The following is a 27,435-nucleotide window of genomic DNA, read 5'->3' on the forward strand; positions in this document are numbered from 1 at the left end:
GAGTGGTAGATGTCGTTTACCTCTACTTGAGCAAGGCTTTCAACACTGTCCCCCACAGTGTTCTTGTGTCGAAGGCAGGCAGTTTGCCTGCTGGTGGGGCTGCCCTCTGGACATACTAGAGGAACAGTCTGATGGGAACCTCAGGAATTTCAGGAATGACAAATGTCCTGCCTTGCCCCAGCCCCTACAGTACAGGCTGTGTGAGCAGGGCACAGCCTGGGGAGCCAGGTTGGGGGGGGTGTTGATTCCCTTCTGCTTAGGAGTCATTAGACCTCATATTGACATGTCCAGTTTTGGATTCTCCAGTACAGGAGGAACACTGACCCACAGGAAAGAATCAGCAATGACCACTGAGGCCGGGGGGCTGGAGCCCTTGCCTTGGGAGGAAAGGCTGTGGGACTGGGGCTGGTTCACCTGGGAGGAGGGACAGTTTTGGGGTACTCAACAGCAGTGCTGGCACCAGTGGAAGGGGGATGAAGAAGACTCAGCTAGGCACTTCACAGCAATCCATAGCAAAAATGCTCAGGTTAGCGATGAAGAGAAAGCATTTATCAGTCAGGACAGCTCAGTAAGGTGGTGCCTTTTCTGTTCTTGGAGGTTTTCAAGCCCTGAGAGGACAAAGGCCTGAGCAGCCTTGTCCGACCCTGTGGCTGAACTTCCTTTGAACAGGAGATCGAACTAGAGGTGTCTTCCAGATCTCTGCCAGCCTTGATTATCCAGTGATGTTGTAAAATTTCTAGGCATTCCATATGCAAGTGCCTTTGCTGAGGGTCAGTGCTGAAGACTGAAGAACTGTTTGGATGGTAATTAAATTCACTAAATTGCACTGATGTAGCTGTTGCATTGTAAATACTTTGTAGGTGTTTAGTGTAGATGGATTGAAGTTCAGGAATTGTTTCTGATGCGGAGCAATAGACCTCTAGTCTGCCTGGAGTAACCGATTAGTGCTTCCATTGAGAGTTGTCTGTTGTGCTTCTAATGATCCTCTACTGTAGCTTCTCCTTTTAGTATGAATAATAAAAATCACCTGGTGGTAGATAGCATATAATTCCAGTGTGTTTGTGCAAAACTACCCAGGGAGGAACCTTCCATCATTTTGGTGCTTGTTAGGTACAGCTGGATTGGGTTGGTTTTTGTGACTCTGTATACAAATAGGTTGAATGTCTCTAATCCACTGGCATTGTTAGACATACACAACAGATCTAGGTATGTCTGGATTTGTTTGCTGTAGTGATAATTTTTCTTTAAAAAAAGCAAGCTGTCAACTCTAGTTTAATGTGTGTTCATACCTAGCATCTCAAAATGCAGGTAAATCCATAAAACCCATACAAACTCATATTGGCATAATTCTGAGTGCAGTTAAGAGTTTTGTGGGTTTTTTTTTTCTCCTAAACTTCCAGTAATGTAATTCACAAGTATATGGGAATATTTCGCTGTTTAACTGCCAGGAATTTATGTTTATTGAGGTGGTAACCATTAATTTTGAGTTTTCCTGCTGTGAATGGTATTTGTTGTGGCTCATACCATGTTTGCATGTTTCCAGGGTTTCATTCTGTATTTTTGAATGTAAGTGGCAAGATTCTGAATACATCACACCGACAGCATGTCTTGCAATGGTAGTAGTGTGCATATATATGTTTTCTCAGTGCTTACTGCAAAGGATTGCACTTAAGTTTTCAGCAAGTGCTAGGTTTTTTACTTTAAGGAAGCCATTCCAAGTGACTAGAGGTGTTTATAGTAGACTGAAATGTTTTAATATTTGCTATAGGCCATCAGTTTCACTTGTGTACAACAAGGTAAGCTGAGTTCCAATTTATCTCCAATTTAGATTCCTGTGTGCTGCTTGGTGCCTGCATATTCCAGCTTACAGAGAAGGTTGTTTTTTTTTCAAGTGTTCCAGCCCCTAACTACAATTACCATTTACAGTCTCACAGGTGAGTCTTTTGTTTCTTTTACTTACATTATTGCGTGAAACAATTGAAAAATGTATGGAGAATTTTGCATTTTAAGTCATGCTTTAGAAACTGAACACTACTCTTGAGCTGTCCCATTTTGAAGTCAATGAGATATACTTAAAATGCTCCCAAGGGTAAGTGCTCTGAGCACACATGCTGTGCCATATGGAATTGTGTATTTGCTCCAGCTTTAAGAAATTTTGATCACCCATTCTTTGTGCAAGAACCATGAGTATTCAGCATTTCTTGGGTTTAAACCCATAAAGCAAAGTGATATGATAGACTTAGGAGGGGGAAGAAAATGCTTTAATGCTTACATCTGCTGTTAAGTACTAAATAAATCTTGTGGGTTTTTTTCCGGTGAATAGCATGCTTTCTTTCCCAGTTCTAAGTAGATTTTTTTTTTTAATCTCTTTTGCAGAGTAAGAGTTTGTGTCATATGACAGAGCCAAAATGTTGGATGACATCAAGAAGCGATTTGAATTTCCTAATGCAGTTGTTCAGTCACAGGTAATTTTTTTAAAAAGCATTAAACAAAAGGATTTGTGTATGGATACCTTGTTCCAAGGCCTGTGACCTGACTATAGAAAGGTGATAAGGTAGACTTCTTTTGGGGTGGTGGTGTTGCTGTTGTGGTTTTTTTTTTTTTTTTTTTTCTCCAAAGGCAGAAAACTATAGAAGTAGGGTATTACTAAGTTGCAAACAAATGCCAGTTCCCTTTCTGTGTAATCCAAACATTGGACGTAATTGCTCATCACTGTAAAGCCTCTGCAGGAAAATCAGAAACTTCCCAGGGCTGGAAGGTTTAAGTGGTGCCAAATGGTTTTTAGTGACCCCCTGATACTGAGAGAAGCCAGGAGTTAACAGATGTCATGTGTGGGGTTGAAATACCTGACAGTACTTTATAGAACTGTTTTTAGGACTGATCTGTTTTCTTCCTGTGTGATGAGAGCTGATTAATTACTGCAGACTCGTCTGTCATCAAAGAATTACTGTATACATTGTGATTAGCAGACCAAACCACTTTATTTTCAGATCCATGCCATGACTCCTGATCATGTTTACGTGAAACTCTTTTTGTGTGTGTAAAATGTTTATCATAGTTTTTTAATGGACAGAAAGGAAGAAGGTAATAGGGTCTGTGAAAAAAATACACCTTCCTTGCTTTGGCCATCTCGCATTTCAGGATCACAAATGTTATCTTTTCAGCTGTAGGATCATTGCCAATGTCCTCGTTTTCTTCCTCCTGTTCCTGTTTTGAATTCAGGATTAAATATGTAGCTATTTGTTTGATGGAATAAGCTGATGAGAATGCAGTCTGTGAAACCTGGTGTCTGCTGCCTTTTCAGTTCACCTCAGTCTAAATTGGTTATTAGGTTTGAAAGAAAGATGCAGAAGTCCCCTTCTGATCAACTTGGCATTTAGGAGAGGAAGTCATGTCCCTGAAAGCTAGAGTTATCTAAGGTCTAGCAGAATGTCTTGTACTGCAAATCAGTTCAATTTGTTACTAGTCTTGATGAGCAGGACTTGGCATCTTTGAACCAGTTCATTTTTCTTCAGTGCGGAAGAATGTCCCTGTGGTACAAGTATTGCTGAAATGTCTTGGCTCATCACTACAGCTGCACATCATTAAGGACTACTGGTGTGCTTTGGTTCTTTTGCTAGTTTGCACTTAACATTCTGTGACCTCTTGATAAGCATGCTGTAAGCTTCAAACCATCACCAGGTTGGGATTCAATTTCATGACCGATGTCTTGGTTGGTCCCAGAAAGAGAAGACATCTGCTCTGCAGAGCATGTAATCTACACAGACAAGGATCAGCAAAGTGAGGAACATGAGCGTAGTTTTATAGGTCAAGAAGTTTTGCTGGTGAATCGAGTTCTTAGAATGCAGTGGGCTAATGTACATTTTGGCTTTCCTGTATAGCTCACTGCAAAAGCCATTTTCTATTGATAAACCCCTTTTCCAGTGTAATGAAAGTGTTTTAAGGATGTGGGTGTGAATTAATTTTTGAAGTTACTTAGAAGCAGAAAAAAGAAAAAAAAATAGGAGATTCACTTTGGCAAGTGCACTGAAAGAGATCTAATCTGCCTGGCAAGCATGTTGTTGCTCTTGCAATGGGATTGCTTTAGAGAAGTAGAGATAAATATCAGACTTTGTCCCAATTTCTCGTTCTGTTTTCACAAGAGTAGGATTCCCAAATAATAACCTGTATTTTTGTCAGATGTGTTAGAGTACATATCCAAAGCTTTGAAAGGCATAATCCTTGTAGTCTAGGAAGGTTTAAAGTGTCATCTTTCCTGAAAATGTGGACTGTTATCTCAGAGTGGTACTGTTTGTCATGTCAGGCTAGCAACTAATATCTAAATGAAGTGTAAATAAATCCTGAAAGGAGAAGGAATCTGAACGCATTTAAAATAATCCGTTCCTGTCATCTTATATACTAAAAACCCAGAAATGTTACTATTAGTTTTTTGTTGGTGGCTTCCAAAAGTAAGGATCTGTCCTACCATAGAGGAACAGATGCAGCTGCTCTTCTGGGTATATTAATAATCTGAAACATTTTTGTGCTCTTACTATTAAAAGATGTCTTCCTGTCTCTCACAGAAAGGGTTTTGTGTGTAGCAGTATCAATGATTATGAAACTAAGACAGGGTAAGGCATTAGAGAAGTGTCAGAAACAAAAGCCTCGATTCCAACACCCTGAAGCCTTTAAGGGTATTTTGTATTTCAGTCCGCATATAGATTTCTAAAAGTGGTTTGAGGAAATCGGACATTCCTTCTATTAAAATAGAATTAGATGCTTAATCTTAAGCCTCAAATGAAGAAACACTCTTTTTTTAGAACAAGCTTTTTTTTTTCGGATGACCTTGAAAATTTAAGTCTTGTTCATGATCTTTGCCACAAAATAACCTTATGAGGAATACTGTTAACTTCAAATGCCTTGTTTAAAGTAAATTAAACATTTCTGGTAGTAGGTGCAGTAGGGATGTGTGAAGTACTTAAGGTGTGATAGCATGTTTGTTGTCAGTGTTCAGCAAAACTAGTGATGTGAGAATTTGGCTAAGTTTCTTATATTTGGTGTGTTCAGATTCCTCTCTTGCTTTCCCCTCCCTATATAGTAAAGGATGTAATAATTATCTGTACTCCTAAGTACACTGATATCTGTACAGCACTGGATCTGTAGTAGTGTACTGATTCCTGAGTAGGTACCTGATTCTACTTCTATGAGAGGCTCTGTACAAAGAGATCCTTGGATCTATGTGAAGCCGTATGGAAGTTTGTTTCTCTTTTACCTCAAGATAACAGTAAAAAGTAGTATATCAGCATTATGGATATTTTTGGCCCTAAAATGTATTTAGGCTTCCATACCAATAAGTTTGGTATTTGCAATCATGATAAAATGATTGTATGCCATAGCAGTGTAAATTCCTTCTAATGGACAATTGAAAAATAATGCTTAATCTGCATGTGTGTTTTCTTTTTTTTTTTTTCTTTCAGGCAGTGGGTCATCTGATTGCTGCAGTACTGAAAGAAAATGTTTCTTCGGAGAAGATCAAACAGGCATCTGACCAGGTCTGTGGCATTCTTTCACTTTTGTCTCCTCTTCCATCTGTACATGCTTACATTCTTCTATGGTTTCCCATTCCCCCATGTGTAGTTTTAATACATGCTATAAGTTAAGTAAGGTAGTTAGCAATATTTGTCTTGGTGTACAGGTAGAAATGGTAAATCTTTGAAATCAGAGGAGTAGTTTTACCTCCCGCAGAAGTCTTTAATTCTGCAGAATACCAACATCTAGACATGATCAGTTTAAGATAATTTTGAATTTATTTACATTCCTGCTAGTGAAGTGCCATAGGGTGAGACATTGTCACTTGAATAGGGAGGTCTTTTAGATAGCTATAAACATTTCAAAAAGTAGGGCATTGCACATACCTGTGTCGTGACGGAGGGGACACAGTCGCTCAATATGAGTGATCAGCAGACTTCATTTATTGTGCCTTAAAGTCACCTTTTATGCCTTGTTATAATTAGCTCATACATATTACAAAAGTTAAGCTCATTATTGGTTAGTTGCCTAAATACCAAGCCCACCCCTAGTTTCTCTTCTGTAGTTATCTGTTCCCACCTGCAACATTCTTTTCCCACCGCAACCTTCCTGTTACTGTGTAACAAGAACAGCCAAGGATAGTGTATTTTTGCTTTACTTCAGGTAAGCTGAGAGCGATGTGCATTTTTGTCCAGCCAGCCGGACTATGTCTATGTGACCCTTTTCAGCTAGCCAGTTATCCACATACCTGTATTGATGTTATATTTCATATTAGCTAAGCAGAGCTTATATTTCTTTGAGAGAGCATGGTCCAAAGGCATGCTTTGCCTTTTAGTTGAGTCAAGCTCGTTTAAGTGCAGGTCTGAACTGAGGGACATGTGTAATGCTGGCATTTGCAAGTGTCATAGCAGTGTAGGAGAGGTGTGAGTTAGGATTTACTCCTCCATATTTTTTTTTCTCCCGAAAAGTTGACTGGTACAAAAATGAGCAGAAAATTATTTGATTCTGTCAGTCGACAGAACAAGAGGCAATGGGCACAAACTGTGACAACAGGAAGTTCCATCTGAATATGAGAAAACTTCTTTGAGGGTGACAGAGCACTGGGACAGGCTGTGGATATCCACTGAGAGGCTGTGGATACTCCTTCTCTGGAGACATTCAAAACCTGCCTGGATGTGATTCTATGCAACCTGCTGTAGGTGAACCTGCTTTAGCAGGTCATTGGACTAGATAATCTCCAGGAGGTCCCATCCAACCCTGACCATTCTGTGGATTTTTCCTCTGTCTGCAATCCTAAACACCCGTGTCCCGCCCCCCCCCCCACCTCCCCCAACCTAGCAAACCCAAACCTGAAAAGTGCTGAGTTTTGATGTGAGGGAACAGTGGTGTGTACCTTCTATAACAGAAGCTCCTCCAACGGTCCTGATCATAATCATGTTCCCAAATGACATTCTGCTCTGAGCTACAAGCTGACTGTTCCCATTATGCTGTTCCGTGAAATACAGGAACACTTTCTAAAATGCTAAGAAGCAGAAGATGTGCCACTTAGATGTTACGGGCTGCCTTTTTATTCAAGAGCGTTTTGCAGTGTTCAGTTGTTTAGAGGTTTTCCTTGGCTTTCCATTTGAAAGCTACAAATTAGCAATCTAACCTGTGAATAAAAATTTAACATGAAAACAAGCTGCAGTTTTGATTGCTACTGCCCAATCTCTGTGCTTACTAGCAAATGGAGAGAACTGAGGACTTCATATGGTGAGTAAAGATGACTTACCTTTGAATAGTCGTTTGCATGCCTGCCTCCAGGTCTGTGCACTATGCCTTTCTGTAGACAGAGCCTGATACAGGAGTTCCTGGATTATCTCCAATTGCATCTTGATATTTGTAAGGAAGGTGAAATGATGGTAGCTTACTTGCACAGGCACAGCTGAAGAATTTGTCTGCCTTACCCTTCTCAGAGACTCCTGTCCCTACTGAGGGCATAGGCAGTAGCGGGCAGGAAAGTGGGAGCTGTCCTAGGAAAGGCCTTTCTTGGGTGTAAAATCTGTACCTCGTCTTCCTCTCTTGTGCTCTGTAAAACTTCAGGAGATGTTGTTGAGCCAGGTCTTACTTAGAAGTGTGTTTGAGATGAATGAAGAGAAATCCATGTCAGCCCTCTCATTGCTTGTGTCTCATTCTTTTCACTTCAGACTCCTGCTCTGAACTTGCTTTGGGAGAAGTGTTGCAGTGAGAATGTTGCCTTGCGAACAGCCTGTTCCGAGGGGTTGGTGGCACTTGTTGCGGAGAAACATGCTGAGCTTGACTATGTTCTTCATGGAGCTCTCAACCTAATTCCCTCAGCAAGGTAGTATTTGGTTGCCTTATTGTGTGTCTTTTGTCAGCTGGTTATCGGTCATTGCTTTTCCCTTGTAAATACAGGGTTAAGATGAGAGGTTCTGTAAATGGCAATATCGTCAAATAAGCTGTGGCATTAAGGACTGGCATTCTCCTGCCAGTCTGCTGCAGCCTGTTGCTTTCATCTCAGCAGGGTGACGGTGTGGGTGAGACTTAAGAACTCAAGAGTACCCTATGTGTGCACTGAAACTGTTAGCAGTTCAGACTAATCCTCTGAACTTTGAACTGTGGAGCTTCAGAAATCAATGCACTGCCTACTTTTGTTGCCTCTGTCATGGAGAAGGGGGAAGAAAATTGTAGCAGTGTCCATTATGGTGGAGGGAAATAGATCTTTAATCAGACTGTCCAAATGACTAGTTGCTCAAATGGTTGCTATAAAACTGTGGGTGAGGATAAGGAATACTGGGTTTTGTTTCCTTCTCTGATGAGGAAGAAATCACTAACTCTGCAGCTACTTCGTTCTGCAAATACAATGCCTACATCTCACAGTGGTGTTTTGAGCTAGACTGCCTGTGCAATGTCCTGAGAGAATGCAGTTGTGGGGAAAAAAGACACTGCATAAAACTTATAAATGGGAAGTCAAATGATGATTGGGAGGATGCTTCCTTTCAAATGATGATTGGGAGGATGCTTCCTTTCAAATGATGATTGGGAGGATGCTTCCTTTCAAATGATGATTGGGAGGATGCTTCCTTTCAAATGATGATTGGGAGGATGCTTCCTTTCAACTCCACCAACCTTATAAAGTTCCCTGGGTTATCTTTTTCTCATCTGATTTTTGGCAGCTAACTGGATTTTTGCACTAAGCCTTCTCATTTTCTTCCTAGAGGATGCTGGAGTTGCTTTTCCAGCAACTACGCCAGCTGGTTGGTGCTGTACCTGTGATGTATTATGCTGGCGGGCTCAGCATAGAGGTTTCAAGAACCATGCTATTAAGACATGTTTTTCACCCCTTCTAACCTTCATGTAATTAGTTTTAGGCTGAGGTTTCTCACAATCCGAGCTACAGGTGAATTTAGGTTTATGTAAACTAATGAAATGCTTAAGAAATCAGTTATTTTAAAATAAGGACTGTTTCTCTCCTTGTGACATGCTTGTTTACAGCTAGGATCTTACTGTGATGATGCTGCTTCTATGCTGACATTACAATAGGTGGTTATGGATCCCTAGGAAGGGTTTTTTAAATAACATCTGCAAACCACTGTCTTCCAAATGACAAAATCTTAGTGGTTTAATGGCTTATAGTTTGAGGTTAAGGGAAGAAATAAAAGCACTGGTGTTTAAGCTGAAAACATGAGTCCTGTGGGGTAAGGTGGGGGGAAAGTTTCATTAACTGTGGCTGGCAGACTAAGAAATGTGAAATTCCTGTTCAGCTAAGGGTTTGTTACAGTACTGGTGGTTTATAAGGAAGTTAAATGTTAATACAATTTTGTACTTCAGAAAATAAAAAGTATAAGGGAGCATATTTAGGCTTGAGTTATTGTTAAAAACAAAATCAGTGTTACATATTTAAAGGGCTGGGATCTGCCCCATTTCTACATCATTCTTAAGTTTTCCCATGTGTGAAACCAACACTTGACTGATGGCTATAGTAAGTGCTGACAAATTACCCAGGAACCTTTTATGTATTTTTGGCTTCTCCCCTCCCCAAGCTGCCACGATTCAAACCACATCCACTGTGGATTGCAAAGCAGAGTTTTTGTAGGCTAACCACAGAAGTCAGCGAGTTTAAAATGTATGTAGCCTCAGGAACCGTTTAAACTGGCAATTTCGGATTGATTCCTTTCAGTGGTGATACCTTTTTTTCTTCCTTGACTCTTCATATTGTAGCTTGCTGTTAGTCATCATGTTCTGCCAAATTTTCGTCTAGGTTTGCTCTGTCGCTGTGCAGTGCTGTGTGTGTAATGTCTCTAAAATAAAGCATATGTATGAAGTTAGCAGCTAGTGGCAGTGAGCAGAAAGACTTGCAACAGCTGAGCACCTCTTGGTGTTGAATGGAATTAGGTGAATGTTTTGTTGGCATAGGCTACTCATCCTGTGTTCTTGCTTCTCTTCCTACTGTTACAATGAATTTAGCATGGGGTTAGTGCACCTGGTGGGTTTTATTTTGTCAGGTGTATCAAATACTGAGTGCTAGGAAAGAAATTTTGCTTTGTCAGAGGTGAACATCCAGTGCTTACCTGAGTTGACTTGTTCTGTGGTTCACACTATCAGCTGATTACACAAATGGGAATCTATTCTTCCCTCTGTGGTACGTCATTGTACCATGTCTCTTAGACCCTGTGTTCAGTTTCCTGTAATGCCTCAAGAGTTTAAACTTCATGGAACATCGCATTTATATGTGTTTGTGTGCATGCATATATCCAAAATGTGTACACATGTGTAAATATACATGCACATTTTTACACACTTTTAACACTGGTCTCCAGCTTTCTGTAGATGATGATGGGAAAACTCTGGCCTGTATTCAATAGTGAATGAGCATATATAATAAAGTCAATCTATTAAAAACCTGTGAAACAATGTATTATTGTAATCTTAAATTGTGAGAAGGATTTATGTGTGTGGGTACATTCAGAATGTTATCATCACCTGAGCATCCCTGCCTGTAGGAGGTGGGGAAACTTTTTCAGTACATCATGCCATTGTGCTGCTTGTGTTCAGGAGCTGAGGGCAAAGCCTAAAACAGCCATCCTCCCCCCACACCTTGCCTGGGAATTAAGACCAGCAATACAGGAGTTTCAGAACAGGGAAGTTGTTTTCTTACTGAGTGTCTTATGGTTTGTTTTTCCCCCTGCTGCATAGTTATCTGAAGCTGGGGAATATGCTAGCAAATTCCCATTTAACTGACTCTTTCTAGCCATGAAGTATCTAAAATGTTCTCTCCTTCTCCACCCCTGATACCCATCTAAAAGGCTGTCCTTCCTTTGTGTGTTACATTGACAGTATTTGGATTTGGAAGCCTGCTACCTTCCTGTTGGTTGCTTTGCAGCATGGTTCTGTTGAACCTCATGTTCTCATGTTTTCTTTTATAGCCCTGTTTCTGTGTTTTGAGAGCCAGGTGTCACGACAGTCAGAGTACAGGCATATCTTACAACTGGCACATTTTTGGAAGAGAGAAAGAAAACAGAAGCATATTCTATTACTTTTGATCTTCTTCAGTGTTTTCCAGTGCTATTGGCAAAAGTATGAAAGACACAGAAGATAATATACTACTTTGCTTGTATCTGGAATATGAAACTAAGCATTTACTGGTGGGGAGATGCACTGTGGGAATCCGTAGATACTCCGTAGTGTGTCATACCAGCTTATGGAAGAGTCCATCAGCAGGTGGTGATGAGTACAGTAAAGATCTGGCAGTTAAAAGTGGTATTTGCCTTCGTGTTTCAGTTTTCTTTTATGAATCATAGGAGGAATTTTTAAGTTATGATTCTGTGATCATACGATCATGTGCCATTTTTTGAATCTTCAGAAAACTGTAAATATCAAGTCATGATATTTCTTTGACTACGTGTTGTTACCACACGTTGTTGTTGTGCTGATGTTGGTCCAGCCTGTTTGGGTAAATTCCTGTCTTTTTACAGTGATCCTGTTAAGTCTCCCTATTCTTTGATAGAAATGGCTTAAATCTGCTCAAGACTTTTTGGTGTAGCTTAAAAGTCTAAATGTATGTATATGCATTCATACTTCAGGAAGATGTTTGTGGAGCATACTACACTGTGACAAACAATATTACTGTATCTCAGGTTGCTGATGTGTTAAATGAGCATGATTGTTCTATGAGAGGGTTACATAAATTCTGCGTAATTGTTTCTAGTTCACCATTTGAGGAGTTCTTGCAGTTTTCAGTTCACTGATGGAGAAGTGGCGTTACAGATACAATAGATTTCTCAGATTTTTTTTCCTGCTAGGAAGGGAATAAGGAGGAACAGTAAAAATAAAAACTACACGTTTGCACCCAATTCTTTTTTTTCCTCCCTTATCTTGCCCTGTGTGGTGACAATCTCATGCAATTGTGTATTGTATTAGCTCTTCCTGTTACTTATGTGAATAAAGTGAAGGGTAAATTATGCTTCATTAACATGAGTAGTAAACTATGTAATAGATTTTTTTTTAAGGGGATGGTGATGCAGTTGTATAGCATATTCTAGATAAAAAGTCAAAAGAATCAAGCACGATTAGTTTTTTTTTTTTTTCCCCCTCTGTTTCTATATTTTGGCCTTGTGGAAGTGTTTCATTATAGAATCCAGGCTATTTTCTTGAAAAATGATTAGGTTGGCTATCTGGCATGGTATGGTTCGGAAGGTGTGGAAAGCACTGCATTATGAAGAGGAGAGCAGGATTTAAAGTTGTCCTTGTAAGCTTAGCCAAGCAGCAGTAAGCGCTGTACTTCTTGAACTTTTTATTGCATGGTCACAGGGCTTTTTTTCCCCCTTGTGGTGGACTTCATTAATTTCCTTAGTGTCTCTCCAGGAGAGTATGCTAAATCCTACCAAAATTCCAGAAATACTGTTGTTTCTTGAATTTTCCTGAATGGTAGATTAAACATAGGAAGAGGCAGATAAAATAGCTTTATGTATCTATTTTATGTAGTCCTTGGCTCCTGAGATCAAAAATCAGCACAAACTAGATGTCTCAAGTGTCTTTTATCACAGTGTGATTTCTCTTGCTAGACAGTGCCATGATTGAAATTTGTGTGCTTGCATTCAGAGAAGAGGTAATTTTCTGGTTTTAACATACTAAAAGCACCAGGTTGAATTAAGCTGGGGCCAGCAAATGTAAGATACTGTTAGAAACAAGCATCACAAGTTTTAATTGGTGCATTAATTATTCTCTCTGGTTTTTTTGCTTGTTATGTGAAAAGGGATACAAAGACACATGGATGCATCACTTGCCCAGAATTGTGTAGGCAGATGTGAGGATGTCCTTAAAGAGAACTACAGGCTTCTTGAATGTTAGTTTTGTTCCTGGGTTCCTCCTGTTACGGAAGAATCAACTAACGTAACTACAGATGTGACAGTAATGTATTTCTTTTTGTCAACAGGAATGTGCATGGTTTAGTAAAAACTATTTGGAAATTACTACACATTCAAGCTGTTCAACTGGGAAAAGATGGAGATGAAGCTATTTGGAATCTGTATGGAATCAGGTTAGTTTCACATCAGTTTTATTTAGATACCATAATAAATTTGTTTGATTTCTAGAAAAAACTTAAGATTGTGTTGATACTGCTTTCAGTCTTTGTGGTTTGTTGGGGTTTTTTTTTGGGGGGGGGTGGGGTGCAGGGGTAACTGTGCAGGTAATCAAGCACTGGCACAGGTTGGCCACAGAGGCTGTGGAATCTCCATCCTTGGAGATACCAAAAACTGACTGCATGTGATTCTGGGCAGCCTTCACTAGCTAATTCACCTTGAGCACATGGGTTGGACTAGATGATCTGAGAAAGTCCCTTCCAACCTAAATGATTTTCTGATTCTGTGTTATATTTTTTTGTTGAAATTTTTAAGGAGTCTTATAGTACAGTGATAAAATTGCCACCATGAGCTCAAAAAGTGCAATAGCAACATGAAGGCTGTGTGCAAGAATGAGCAGATCAATACTGGGACTTGTTAGACATACATTATTGCTAATAGTCCTTTCAGTAAGTCTCTTAAGACTGTGGACCACTTCCCTCTCACTTGGTTTTCATGCAAGGTTCCTGAACGCTGTTGCTGTTAAGAGTGGCTGCCATGTAAAAATGGCAAAAAATTCATCCAGAGCTACTTACATAAAGCTGCTTGTCATGCAGTAGCAACCTTCCTAAGGGGACGTCTTTGATTTTGTCCAGCTCTTGAGAAACCATCACTCAGTGCTGACATTAACTGCACTTTTCTGGAGAAGGTCCTAGCTTGGTAGATGTCATTAACATTTTTTTCAGGTTGCTTTTAGGCATAGTAGGCTGTAGCTGTAATGCTTTAAGGATATAAAATTCCACTATTTGGAAGATGGGAAATCATGTCTTTACTTAAGCAAGATGAAATAGTGAAGAAAAGCAAAACAGACTTTGGAGTGCTGGATGGGCATGAATGCCTGAAATCCTGTGTGCCTTTGTAGAAAGAACTAATATCACTGATACAGAAGAACAAAGTCCATGCTCTTATAGAACTGTTTTAATTGGAAAGGCAGGTAATGAAGGGTAGTAAGATGGACTTTCTTTGTAGTAAATGAACTTACTTAAAATCTCCTGGTAGAAGAGGCTAAGTTAAACCAACTTAATCCAAGCTCTGTGTGAAAAAGAGGGTATTAGGATGTGGCTGGAATAAAGAAATGGCCTCTCCACAGTAGGGTGAAGAATGATTTATTATGCCCTCTCCCCACCCTCCCACCCCTCAAAAGAAAATGCTGGTAAGATACAAGGGAGGTGAAATTTGGTCATTCAGAATGGTTTAAAGTGTTAGAGAACTGAAAATAAGCAGCAGACTTGCACTTAGCCAGTATGTTTTTTGTTTTTCCTTCTTCCAGTGACCTTTAATTATGAGAGATGTCAGGTTGTTTGACTTAGATTTGAGTATCTAGTAGGTCAGGGCTCTGTGATTTTGAGATCTGACTTTCTTACATAACAGTTTTTGTGGCTGTGTTCTATCAAATGCCATTAAAACTTGCTTTCTTAAAGAAAGAAACAACTGTGTGCAGTGACTTGGCAAGGGTAACTTCCTATTGCAGTGTTCTTGTATTACGCTGTCAACTATGCAAAAGTATTCCATATGGAAACCATCAATGAGAATCAAAAAGCACCAGTATGCTCTCAAGTAGTTTGCTATTGCTGTCTCTCTTGGGACATTTTAAAACCAGTATTAAAGGTTAATAAACGCATTTGGTTTACATCAGTGTTAACTCTGGACAGTAAAATTACTTTTATAATACTGCTTCTTGTGATGATGTAATATCATGAACAGCTCTTGAAAAGAAATGTGTGAAAATAACGTCTTGCAGTTTTGGGGATTGTGTCTGGTTATGTTGTTTGCCTAGGGTGGAGTTAGTTGTCCCCATAGCAGCTATCAGTGCTGTGCTTTGTATTTGCAGCTAGAATGGTGTTTGTAACACTAGGTATTTTGACTGCTACTGAGCAGTGCTGTCTCTCCAGCCCACTCCTACTCCTTCAAAGGCCATTTAAGGTGGGGTTGGGCAAGACTTTGAGAGGGGACACAGCCAGGACAGCTGACCAAAGGGATATTTCATACCATATGACATCATGGTCAGCAATAAAATCTAAGAGAAAGGAGCTGGGGGGGAGCATTTGTCTTCTAAAGCAACCACTACTGAAGCCCTGCTTCCCGGGAAGTGGCTGGACTTTACCTGCTGATGGGAAGTAGAGAGCAATTCTTTTTTCGTTTTCTTTCAAGTATGGCCTTTGCTTTTCTGTATTAAACTACCTTTATGTTGACCCACAAGTTTTTAGTCTTGCTTTCTCCCTGTCCTGCTGAGGAGAGGGAGTGGAAGAGCAGCTTGGTGAACACTTGGCAGCCAGGTTGACAACACCAAGGTCAACCCACCACAGAGGTTTTCTGATTTCATTTGGAGAAGCCTCTGTAGTAGTTAGTGCTGGGATTCTTCACTTTCTGTAACACGCCTTGGAAAATAGAGATTACCTCTGTTCCTACAGAACAGAAAGTGGGAAATGTTCCTTTTACCTTAGTAAGTTGGTAGAAAACTGCCCCTTATATCACTGAATTTGGGGATTCCTAATTATTTCCATAAGCTGTGTAAGTATCACTGGTTTCTGTGTGGTTTTTTAATAAGCAGTATTCCAATAGCGGAAAATACCGAAGTAAATATGCTGGAGTATTCTTAAGGATGTGTGAAAAAGGTGATGTGATTTTTAAATTCACATATGTGATGTGCACTTTTTGGTATGAAGTTAGGACCAGCTGTAGCAGACACAGTAGTCTACAAGTTGGTCTCGCTGTAGACTAGAACTGAGCATTCCCAGTGGCTTTATTTGTCATCTGGCATGAAGTTGTCTGTTTCCTATGCATATTAATATAGCTGTCCAGTAACCTAAGCTCAAGCTGAATTGAGGGGGAGGGCAGGGAAGAGTGGTTTTTGAGGAATGCTTGTTAACATTGTCAGTGCAGGTGAGTTACGACATGCATGTACAGAATTTTACTGTAACTTTTACTGAAAACTGTTCACTTTCTTTTGTAATGGACTAGTATTTTACATTGTTCTTAATGATTGACTATGCATGGGGTTTATATTGTGCTAGAATTCTGGAGAGCTGCCAACTTTCTGAAATAAAGATTCAGACCAGGTAGAAAAATGCTTTAAAAATGTGTATTTGACGGAGTAAAGCGCTATTCCATCTCTCTGAAAGGCCAGGGAGACAGCTGCATATGCAGAAAGGTATGTTGGCTGCAGACATTGTTGGCTCATAAAGGCGCAGCAATTTGTCACTGAATTTGTGCTCTAAATCAGATTGGAGTTCTCCTGTGTTCAAAGATGTAACAAAAAGGTTGAGATGACCGCAAAAAATTTTTTTTATTGTTGCCCCTCACATAAGGTTTATCTTTCTTTCCCTAGGCATTTATTTGCAGGTGGATAACTGCTATTGCTGGTTGTGCATTTTGCTTTATCCTGAACCATTGACGACAGTTTAGGGTGGTAGCACTATAATGTCATTTAAAGATGGGTGTTTTACACACAGTGCTGTGCTGGCAGTTCTTAAGTTAGTGTTGATGATAAATTGCATCTGCACACCTCATTTTCCCTACCTCTAATAGCATTATTGAATAGAACTTTTTCGGGTTGCACATTTCAGTGTTTCATTATTAATAACTGTTCACTATGGAGCTTAGCAGATTACTTTTATCGTCCAGTTCCATGCAGTTAGTTTCAGAACACACACAATTTTTTGTAAAAGGCTTGCTTTCTTCCAGATACTAAGCCTTTTTATTAATTTTTAGACCTGTGCTAACTTCATAAAGGTTCCAATGACTTCAGTGTCAGAGCAGCACTTAGATGACTGGAGATGTACCCTTCTCGTTAGGAAATTTAATTAATTCTTAAAATATGGCAAAAGTATTGAAATAAGCAGCTGTTGTAGCTCTGTATGTCTATACAGGGCTACATACTTCCAAGGTCCTGGCAGGTATGTGAACAGTGTTTCTAGCTTGCTGCCTGATAAATGATCCTGCTTGTCACCTTGCAGGATTCAAGTGCTAGACAGGCAACAAGTTTTTCTGCCTTTTGCATGCTGGCACCTTGGAAGATTGCTATGAGGTAATAACCTTAACCTTTCTAGTCTTTGTATGTGGATTGTAAAAAGACTCCAGCTTTAGTAAAATATTTACAGAATCAAGGAAGGGGGATGTTAACTTATATGCACAGCCTTCATACAAATTTTAGAGAAATTAATGTGAAGTGCTAGGCTTCTAGTCCCAGATATGAAGGCCAGACCTGTAATATATGCATACTTTGTGATCTTAGTATTTGTTTTCCGAACATGCTTAAAGTAATCCATCATATCAGCCAGCTTTCTGAAAGTCCCTGTGTCTTCAGATTATTTGCCTGAACAGAAACACCCCTCTGGAAGAAAAAATTGTTTGAGGAACAGAGGGAGAACCCAATGTAAAAAAACCCCAAACCCCTGAAACCCAGAAAGCCCCCAAAACAAACAAAAACCCCCTATCCCCTCTTCTGAGCTTGATAAATTGTTCCAGTGACTGATTCTTCCTTAGTGAAAATACATTCTTTTTTCAGGCTGATTTTGCAAGTTTAATTTACCAACCTCTGATTCTTGTATGCTACCCTGACAATTCTTGCTGTATGAAATTCCTAGACTCAGCCCGGAGTACTTCAACTGCAGTGACACTGTCCTGTAATCTAATCCTTGTTAGCTTTTGCTTACACGAAAGGATGTGTTTTCCTATGCCTTCATGAGACAGCCGTAAAAAATCTGCAAAAGTTTCATTATTCTTTACTTTAGTTTTGCTTCTGGCAGAACAAATTACATACTTCAGTCTTCCATCCTGCCCAGCTTTTCCTCCACCTGCTACTTAAAAGATAGTCACGGTTTGATGCAGGTATCACACTTCCAGGTGGTTTAGATGGCCTTCATCATTGACTTTGGAAGTGGAGAAGGTGTTGGTGGTAGATTCATCTGAGAACAGGTGACTGTTAGGCCTCAGTACCTTGTCAAATGTCAGAGGGCTGACAGTAAAGTGGAGGTCTCTAGGCTGGTGGTATGGCCAGCCTTTCTCCTTTCTTGCTTCTTTCACTGCCTGAAAAAAAGGAAAAATAAATAACTGGTAAGTGGGATGATGGTCACCTGTATTGGTCTCGAGTGCTGAAGAGTTTTACCTATGCTTTAAAGACTAGATTGATATGTGACATGTAGTTCAAGTTTTTCTGTGGGTGTTACTTGGCGCCCACTGCTAGAGCCTGGTGCTGCTACTAGTGACTCAAATCAGGCCTCACATTTGAACAGTGATCCTTAGTCGTTAAAAAAAGAAAAATCGGATCAAGACTTTTCAAGTAGAGATTTTGTTTTAATGGTTTCCTGGAGTTCCTAAAAAAGTGTTCTTTTGATGGTGTAGCAGTTTTAGCAAAGCTGGTAAAGTGAGCTGGTAGTACCAACTATTCTCTATTTCTATAGCTGCTCTTATTTTGAAGATAGTTATTTTGCACACTTGTTTTCTGCATTATAGATCCAAATGTGATTTCTTTATGTTTCAGGAGCACTCCTCATCCATTAATCACTGTCCTTGAAAACAGACCTGATTGCTGGCCGGTTCTACTGCAGCAGATAACAGTATTTTTCCAGCAGTGTCCAGAGAGGTAAATGAATGCATAATTAAAAAATAGCAAATGTGTTTGTATGGTGTGAGTGTAACTTTTTTCTTGAAGGCAGCTGCAAAGAGCAGTAAGAATTGTCTTTTGAAAAGTTAATGACACTATTTGAAGGGTAAACATAAAATATTAAAAAAATACTGAAATGATTCATCAGCAACCAATTTTTATAGGTCTCTTAAATTCTTGATAGAATTTTTATGGACTTTATGGATATGTAAAAATTTGTGCAAAATTGATAGCACATCTGGAATTGTTTTTAAAAAATAAGCCCTTTGATTATTTGCTTTGTCAAGTTTTTCACTGCTTAGTCGAAAAAGATGACTACTATGCAGGTATAAGTCAGCTATACAAAATGGTGAGATGATAAAGGGAAAACACAGATGATAACATCTCACAGTAAAGGATGAGATCTTTAAAAATCATGTATGCTGCTTGATTTAAAAAAAAAAAAAGACAAAATCAGTGGTACAGCTTTATTATAGAGTACCTTTAACAGTGAACAAATATTAAAGCTACCAACAGTTTCAACATTTCTTACGCTTATTTCCAAGGAACTTCAGTATAAGATACCAAATGCTGTAGCAGCCTTAAATCCAAATGCTTTCAGTGATTTTTATACCTAAATGTATGCTTTTTCAGATAAAAGCGTCTTTTTTTTTTTCTCCTGTTCTGGAAGTCTCAAACAAATCCAACAGAGTAATATACAGTGAATTGACTTCTGTATTCTGTTGTTCTGAGTGAACAAATAAATTAATATCTTAAATGGCTAGCGGGTGTAGACTACATGATCAACAGTAAGACTTCCAAGCACAAGTGTGTTTTGTTCCATTTAATTAATTTAGAGTATCTTTAAAATACTGTTTGTAGACTTGTTCTTCCACTGAGCTGCTAAATCTGGGATTCATGAATGGTCTGATCAGATGTCTGAATGGTAGAATAAACTGTGGACTTTTTGCTGGTGGCTGGTTGAATTGCCGTGGTTTAACCCCAGCCACTAATTAAATACCACACAGCTGCTTGCTCACTGCCCCCCTCACCCAGGGGGGTGGGGAGGCGATAAGAACAGTTTTATAATTGAGACAAAATAAAAACAAAAGAACAGTAATAACAATAACAGTTGGAATGGAAAGGGGGGAGAGCGGGAGAGGAATGAAATCCATAGGGAAGGAAGAAAATACAAACGATTCACCACACAGTTGCTTGCCATGTGCTGATGGATGCCCAGCAAGTCCCCCAGCAGCAATCAGCAGCCCTGACGGACACCCCCCCACCCCCCCTCCATCCCCTGCCCCGGTTTATATACTAAGTGTGACATCCCATGGTATGGAATACCCCTTTGGCCAGTTCAGGTCAGCTGTCCTGGCTGTGTCCCCTCCCAACTTCTTGTGTCCCTCCAAACCTCCCACCAGCAAGGCCTGAGAAACCAAAAAGTCCCTGACCACACTGTTCCCACACCAAACACAAAACACAGCACTGCACTGGCCACCAAGAAGAAAACTAAGTCCATCCCAGCTGAAACCAAGATGTGAATTAAAACAGGAATTGTTCTTGCTGAAAAGGAAAATATCTCAAACTCCCTTTGCTGCTTTTTGTGCAGAGGTTTATGTGGAATAAAGTTCTGGACTGGGAATGTGTAATCATGGAATCATTTGGGTTGGAAATGACCCTTAAGAATACTGAGTCCAACCATTAACCTAGCGCACGCAAGTCCACCACTAAACCATGTCCCTATGCACGATGTCAACAAGTTCCACCTGTGTTGACATATATCTGTTACTGAGTCTTTGTAAAGCTTTGTGTCAGGCTAAGTCTTGTTTAAAACTGACTTTTAATTCTGATTCCCTGTATATTTGTTAATGTATTGATCACTAGCTTTATTTGATTGTTTTAATAATGTCAGGCAAGAATGGCAGGTATTCCTGACAAGGTCAAACCAAGAGAATTGTTCTGTGATAATTTTTTTACTGGGAAGCCATCTTGGCTAAAGCAGTTCTTGTTTCATGTAGCTGTTCAAGACCACTGGGCAAAAACTGGCAAGGAATGGATGTCTCTAATTGAAATTGGGGTTTATGTGTCTTAAAAAGATATTTCTGAATTATCTTGTCCAAATGCTACTTCAGAGTGGTACACTAGTCTTTCATGACATTCAGCAAGGAAAGTAACTTTCTTGAGTCATTGAGGTGGGGAAAAAAAAGGAATAAGAGTGTCATAATCTGCAAGTACATATTGAGTAGTATTCGTGCTTAAATATTGAGTCCTTTCACAAGTGTACTTCACTGTATGGTTGCCATATAAGGTCTTACAACAGTATTTCATGCTGGTATGAGAATTTTCGTGAGACTTATTAATGCCTTTCATAACATGTTTATGTTAATTGCATCCTGTAAATTATTGCACAGAATGCCACATAGCTTGGGTTTTCCTTGTGATTTTTTAAGTTTTCAGTAGAAAGTGTCTTGGCAAGCTTATTTCTTGATCTACAGGGCACAGACTTCATGTGTTGCCCTCATGGCTCCATTTCTAAGATACCTGTATTGCGAACCATCTCAGTTACGGGAACATGCTGAACTGCGAATGGGTTTACTTAAGATCTTACTTCAGCCTCATGGTCCAAAGCACAAAGAAACACCCTCTGAGCTGGAATGCCAGATTCTTCAACTTCTGTGTGATTTGATTCCACATCTTCAGGTACAGTTGTTGCCTGACCCCACCTTTTACAAATGAATGCTATCAAAGAAATAGTATTATTATTATTGTCTTTTAAGCATGCCAACACAATATTCTCTTCCATTTCCTATAGACCTGATTTGTTGATAGTACTGAAATCTATAAAACTGGCTTTTTCTGGTAGAAGGTAGAAGTTTTTGTAATTGTTCAAATCTGGTACACCTGCGTCATGGTTTAACCTCATACAGTAATGAAGTGCCACGCAGCCTCCTGCTCGCTCCCCGTTCCCCCAGAGGGCTGGGGAGGAGAATTGGAAAGGATTGTAAAACTTGAGGGCTGAGACAAGAACAATTTTATAGTTGAAATAAAATAAAAACAAAAGAACAATAGTTATGATAACAATAACACTGAGAATGAAAAGGTGGGAGGAGAGAGGAATGAAACCCAAAGGGAAAGGAGAAAACTAGTGCCACACAATGTAACTGCTCACCAGTTGCTGACTGATGCCCAACTGGTCCCTGAGCAACAAATCAGCAGGCCCTGGCCAATACCCAGCACCCCTGCAGTTTATTTACTGAGCACAACATCCCATGGTATGGACTACCTTTTTGGCTAGTTCAGATCAGCTGATCTGGCTGTGTCCCCTCCCAGTACAAACACCACCCAGCAATAAACAGTAGTTACCAATGCTGTTTATAAACCAAATCCAAAACACTGCACTGCACTAGCCACCAAGGGCAAAATTAAGTCTATCCCAGCCAAAACCAGGACAACCTGCTAAGGTGACAATTGAAGCACCTATTTACCATAATTATTTGCTAGTAGTCACCTCAGAAAACTTGTAGAGATACCCATGAGAGTGAAAATATTGTTAAATGGTGAGGTATTTGTTAAAACCATGCAATTTTTAACTTAACATGGATAATACTGAAACAAAACAAGCTGTACGAGAAGTATGATTTAAGTACTCCTAGGTAGTCCTTTCTCTCTTTGTAACAGAGAGATTAGTAGATCTGAAGGTGGAAAATCCCTCTGGAATGCTGAAGTTATTGTATGTGTTTTAAAGTTGCACAGTGATACTTGGTAGGAGCTTGGGATTTAAACTTTGTCCCCTTTGGATAGGCGGTCTACAGTACTAATTAACATTAACAGCACTGCTTTTCATCATGCTTTGCTGTGATGTTGGTTGAGCATTTTTGTACCTATGTACTTTTTCCTTCCTCCTGAGCATTAGAGCAACATCTTCATTTTCAAATGTATTTGGTCAAACATGAGGTGCTTTGGTATTACTGCCATAGATCAATATACTCAAACTATGGCCCATGGGCTGGATACGGCCCCCCAGGGTCCTCAGTCCGGCCCCCGGTATTTACAGAACCCCCTGCCCCCCCCCCCCCCCCCCAGGGGTTGGGGGAGGGGGGAAACCAAGCAGCTGCAGACGGCTGCCTGCCACTGCATCCGCGTGCCAGCCCCCTGGTTAAAAAGTGTGAGGACCCCTGCCATAGAGAGAGGGTTTGATAATATCGATAATGTAAAGCTAAATAGGCTTGATATGAGGATACTTGGCAGCATCTTCCTCCTGAGGAATTTTACTAGTGAAGTCTACTTTCTACTGCTAGCTGCTTTCTGCAGTCTTTTGGACTAATAGTAACTTGTATTATACACATTTATCTTGGTTCAGGTCTAGTCTTTGTGATGACAGGTACATGCTGACTTCTTCTGGTCATGGGACATTCCTGATTTTGCCTTCAAGTTATACCTGAACTTCAGGATAACATTGTGTCCTGAACGTATGACCAGGCTTCTGACTTGGTAACATTTAGCTAGAAAACTGGTGCTGAGGGAAACTTAGAAAATTAGTTATGAAACTTTCTTTCCTCCATGCTTGTTGGTGCTTTTTTTTTTTCTAGAAATCTGTTGCAGTTTTTAAAGCTCAGATTATTTAAAGCTCAGATTAATAGGTAACTGTTTTGTCTTGCCTGAGATACAACTTTCACAATGGAAAGGGAAGTTCTTTCTTCAAGAAGCCTGTTTGATGGGCTGTTTTATAACCTGTCATTCCTTCTTCTTTCTCTGAACCTCAGGTTGTTCTTATCCTTCCTTTAAGCTCAGCTTTATTTAGTGCTCCTTATTGTATGAATGCTGGAGTGCTTCCAAGTCATTTTGTCTGACAATATCAACCAAGCTGTCAAAAGTACAGTTCATCACCTGCAGACTTCACTGTTGAAAAATTCAGCAGACCTGAGACTTCTAATTAGAGCATATTATTCATAGAATTTGTTCAAAGGGACTAAAAATTGAGATGTTAGCCTTGCTGCTGGCTCCAGAGTTTGGATGGGAACAACTGAGTGCCTGGAAGTAAAATTTCAAAAGCAGAAATGCTGTCATTTAATACATTAGGATTTTGCGGCAACCTGCTTCTTTAAACCTCTTTGCTTGGCTTTCGGGTATGGAGATACTGCTTTTGGGTATTGCACTTCAGCTTTTCATCTTTGTAGTAGGTAGGTTATGTGGTGGTCTAGGGGCTGGTAACACCACTGCCTTTGTCTTTTCAGACATATGTGAAAATCTTAGTGGTGTGGTTTAACCCCAGCCAGTGACTACGCACCACACAGCTGCTCACTCACTGCCCCTGTGTTGCGATGGGGGAGAGATCTCAGATGAGTGAAAACCAGAAGACTCATGGATTGAGATACAGGCAGTTTAATAGGGAAAGCAAAAGCCGCACAAGCAAGCAAAGCAAAACGGGGAATTCTTTCACCACTTCCCATGGGCAGGCAGGTGTTCAGCCATCCCCAGGACGGCAGGGCTCCATCATGCTTAACGGTTACTCAGGAAGGCAAACGCCACTATGCCAGAAGTCTACCCCTTCCTCCTCCTTCTCCCAGCTTATATACGCAGCGTGATGTTCTCTGGTATGGAATACCCCTTTGGCCAGTTGGGATCACCTGTCCTGGCTGTGTCCCCTCCCAGCTTCTTGTGCCACTCCAGCCCTTTCACTGGCAGGGCCCGAGAAACTGAAAAGTCCTTGACTTCAGGGCAAACATTACCCAGGAACAACTAGAAACATCTGTGTGCTATCAACATTATTCTCACACCAAATCCAAAATACAGCACTGCACCAGCGACTGGGAAGAAAATTCACTATCCCAGCTGAAGCAAGGACAGTTGGTTACATTACAAAGGAGGCAATAATCCTAGAGCACGATGTTTCCATTACAAGAGTATCTACCTGCTACATTGAATCCCACGCAATTTGTTTTATGTTGCTGAGAGTGCTCCAAGAGCTGAATTAATTTGCCATTGGTTTTGAGGGAAAAAAGATTTTTTTCTCATCAGCTACCAAAAAATCTTTTTATTCTTTTACATTTCTAATTTTACTTCAAAACATTAAATAGGAGGTCATGTATTTTTTTGTGAAGAATTTAAGAGATTCCTGTATTTAGTTTATAATTGTGTTTTTTCAAAGTCTAAGTAATATTTGCAATGGAAACATTGCAAAGCTAGTAGAAGTAATTCTAAACTCAGGGAATTCTGTGTGGGTAGAAGGGGAACTAAATCAGTCTCTATTTTGTTTTTTAACCTCTCTACAGCTTAAGGACTTACTGCAAGTTACAGAAGCCTTTTTTTTTCTACAAGAACTATTCCTTAGCCTACTACGCTATCCTGTGTTTTGGAAAGTTCAGTTATCACATTTTTGTCTGCAACTGTTAAGCTTCTGTGAAGTGTGTTTAAATGTAATGGGAGAATGCTCATCTTTGATCTCTTTAATAGAGGACAACTTTGAGCTCTTGAAAGAGGTAAGAATTATTAGGGAAAAAAATAAAACAATTTTATTGAATTTAAATAATATTCTGTTTAGTACAGTATTTAAATACATGGCATTCATCAGAATGTGACCTATGTTGTTTCAACAGCTTCTAATTTTTTTCAACCAATTGCAGGTTGAAGACCTTCACAAGGCAAAAATGTAACATATATACATTAACCTTTTAGTATGGAGTTGGTTTAAACAGAGCTAAAGTGGTTTGAACAACGTAACAAATTAAAATGTTGTAGTTATTCAGTTAAAATGCTATTTTTACACTATTTATTTTCATCATTGTGTGTACTGTGGTGCTGTGTGTGCATTTAGTATGTTTCATGAAGAAACTTGTTACAGTCTGGGTTGTTGCCTGTCTGTACTGTTTAATGGTACTGAAAAACAAGACTTGAACCCCTCTTTTTTTCCTTGTAGGTATTTCCAGTGGAACAGTGTATAATTGGGCTAGCACTTCTACTGCTGCAAATGCCAGAAAGTCAGCAAAAGTCTGTCTTGAGTCTAGGTAAAGTTTTTCTTGTGTAAGAGGAATCCATACTTCCAAGACAGACATTGTTTCTTCATGTTTATGAAAATAAGCCCTGCATTGAGCTGAAGTTGGATTGGGCAGTGAAGTATCTTTTTGTATGGGCAGGATTTTTCCTGCTTTAAAAAGTAACTTTTGATCTGATGGTAATAAGGATAAATTTTCCTGCTACACTGACTTTTTCTGTGGATGTTACTGTATTCTGAGCTCCCTGCTATCTTGGAGCTTATGTGTTTCATTTTTGAGTCAAAAACAGGATATTCTCAGCTGAGATTCATGCATCCTGAATGGTTCCTTTTGACAGATATTGAGAGCAGGCCTGACAGTCATGGCAGTGTTTGACTGAGCTGTTGACTTAGAAGTTTTGATTAGTGGAGTTATTTCAGTAAAAGCAAAGGACAGTGCTACGTTCCGTTGTTGTTTTTCTTGCTGCCATCAGGTACTTGGCTATAAACAACAGAAATGTGTGGGTCTCTTAAGCTGAATTGGAGTTTTACCAAAAAAGTCTTCTGCACTTCAGCTCTAGTATGCACATACTGTAATTCTGGGGACTGTTAACGCTGCTTGACCAGAGTGTTGCCTAAAAATGTTTGTGTCATGCCAAAAAGTACCAACTATGTTAGTTCTTTTTTCCCAAGTAATCTTTGTTTTTCCCCACCTTGTCTTAAATAGCCTACAAGCTCCTTTCCTGTTCAGAAACCCAGAACATCTCAATCACAGTCCTTACTTTGGTGATGCCTGTGCTACAGATGCTATCTTCTACAACAGTTGGGGACTGCCTATCAGAGGATTATTCGGGAACTACCAGGCAGCAGCTGGCTGTAAATCTTTTAGGAATATTACAGGAAGAAGGTGTGAAGGATAAAAAGGAATTGGTAAAGTTGTACAGTTTCTTCCTTCTTCTAGGGCAGGTAACAGATGCATAGGGTGTGGGGCCCCATACTAGTCCCTGGGGGACCCCACTTGTGACAGGCTGCCAGCCTGAGTAAAAGCCATTGACCAGCACCCTGAGTGTGGCCTGTGGGACACCTGCCTGCCCATCTCACAGATCACCCACCCAGGCTGTACCCTGACAGTGTGTCCAGGGGGAGGCTGTGGGAAACGTGTCAAACGCTTTGCTGAAGTCCAGGTGAGGCGCATCCACTGCTCTCTCCATGTCAACAGAAGATGTTGTTTTGTTGTAGAAGGTCGATCAGGTTACCTTGGCATGATTTGCCTTTGGTAAATCTGTGCTGGACTTTCCCAATCACCACCGGCTTCATTTGGCTTGTAACAGTTTCTAGGAGGACTCGTTCGACCACTTTCTCAGGGACTGAAGCAAGCTGATGGGCCTGTAGTTTCCTGGGTCCTCTTCTGGGCCATTCCTGTAGATGGGTGTGACATCTACCCTCTGCCAGGCGTCAGGAATGCCCCCTGATCTCCACCACTTTTCAAAGATGACAGGCAGTGGCCTCGCAGCAGTGTCAGCAACTTCTGTTAACACCCTGGGGTGGATTCCCTGCGGGCCCATCCACTGATGTGGGCTGAGCCCTTGCAGAGGGCCACTGCTGGTGGGTCACCATGTGCACCGTGGTAGCTACTTGGTCCTGTGGTCTAGGGTCCAGCTACGCTGGTAGAGACACAGGCAAGGAAGGTCTTAAGAACCTCTGCTGTGTCAGCATTATTAGTAAATTGTTTCCCTGCCCTGCTCAGT

General features: G+C 40.2%; 1 protein-coding gene across 3 annotated transcripts in view; it reads left to right on the top strand.

Moving 5' to 3' along the window:
• The window catches only part of FOCAD (focadhesin), a 121,481-nt gene that overhangs the window by 6,062 nt on the left and 87,984 nt on the right, over window positions 1-27,435 (top strand). Inside the window, exons 2-11 of one of the 3 annotated variants that reach the window (XM_055698464.1) lie at window positions 1,829-1,938; window positions 2,383-2,465; window positions 5,457-5,531; window positions 7,695-7,849; window positions 12,944-13,048; window positions 18,613-18,714; window positions 21,213-21,417; window positions 24,990-25,196; window positions 25,634-25,721; window positions 26,415-26,617. In XM_055698464.1, the coding sequence (XP_055554439.1) occupies window positions 2,409-2,465; window positions 5,457-5,531; window positions 7,695-7,849; window positions 12,944-13,048; window positions 18,613-18,714; window positions 21,213-21,417; window positions 24,990-25,196; window positions 25,634-25,721; window positions 26,415-26,617 (1,197 nt within the window). In that variant the 5' untranslated portion in view covers window positions 1,829-1,938; window positions 2,383-2,408. Of the gene's footprint in view, window positions 1-1,828; window positions 1,939-2,376; window positions 2,466-5,456; window positions 5,532-7,694; window positions 7,850-12,943; window positions 13,049-18,612; window positions 18,715-21,212; window positions 21,418-24,989; window positions 25,197-25,633; window positions 25,722-26,414; window positions 26,618-27,435 lie in introns of all 3 variants that reach the window. The other 2 variants (XM_055698465.1, XM_055698466.1) reach the window with 2 other exon arrangements.

Source organism: Falco cherrug, chromosome Z (assembly GCF_023634085.1).
Source record: "Falco cherrug isolate bFalChe1 chromosome Z, bFalChe1.pri, whole genome shotgun sequence".
Taxonomy (NCBI): domain Eukaryota; kingdom Metazoa; phylum Chordata; class Aves; order Falconiformes; family Falconidae; genus Falco; species Falco cherrug.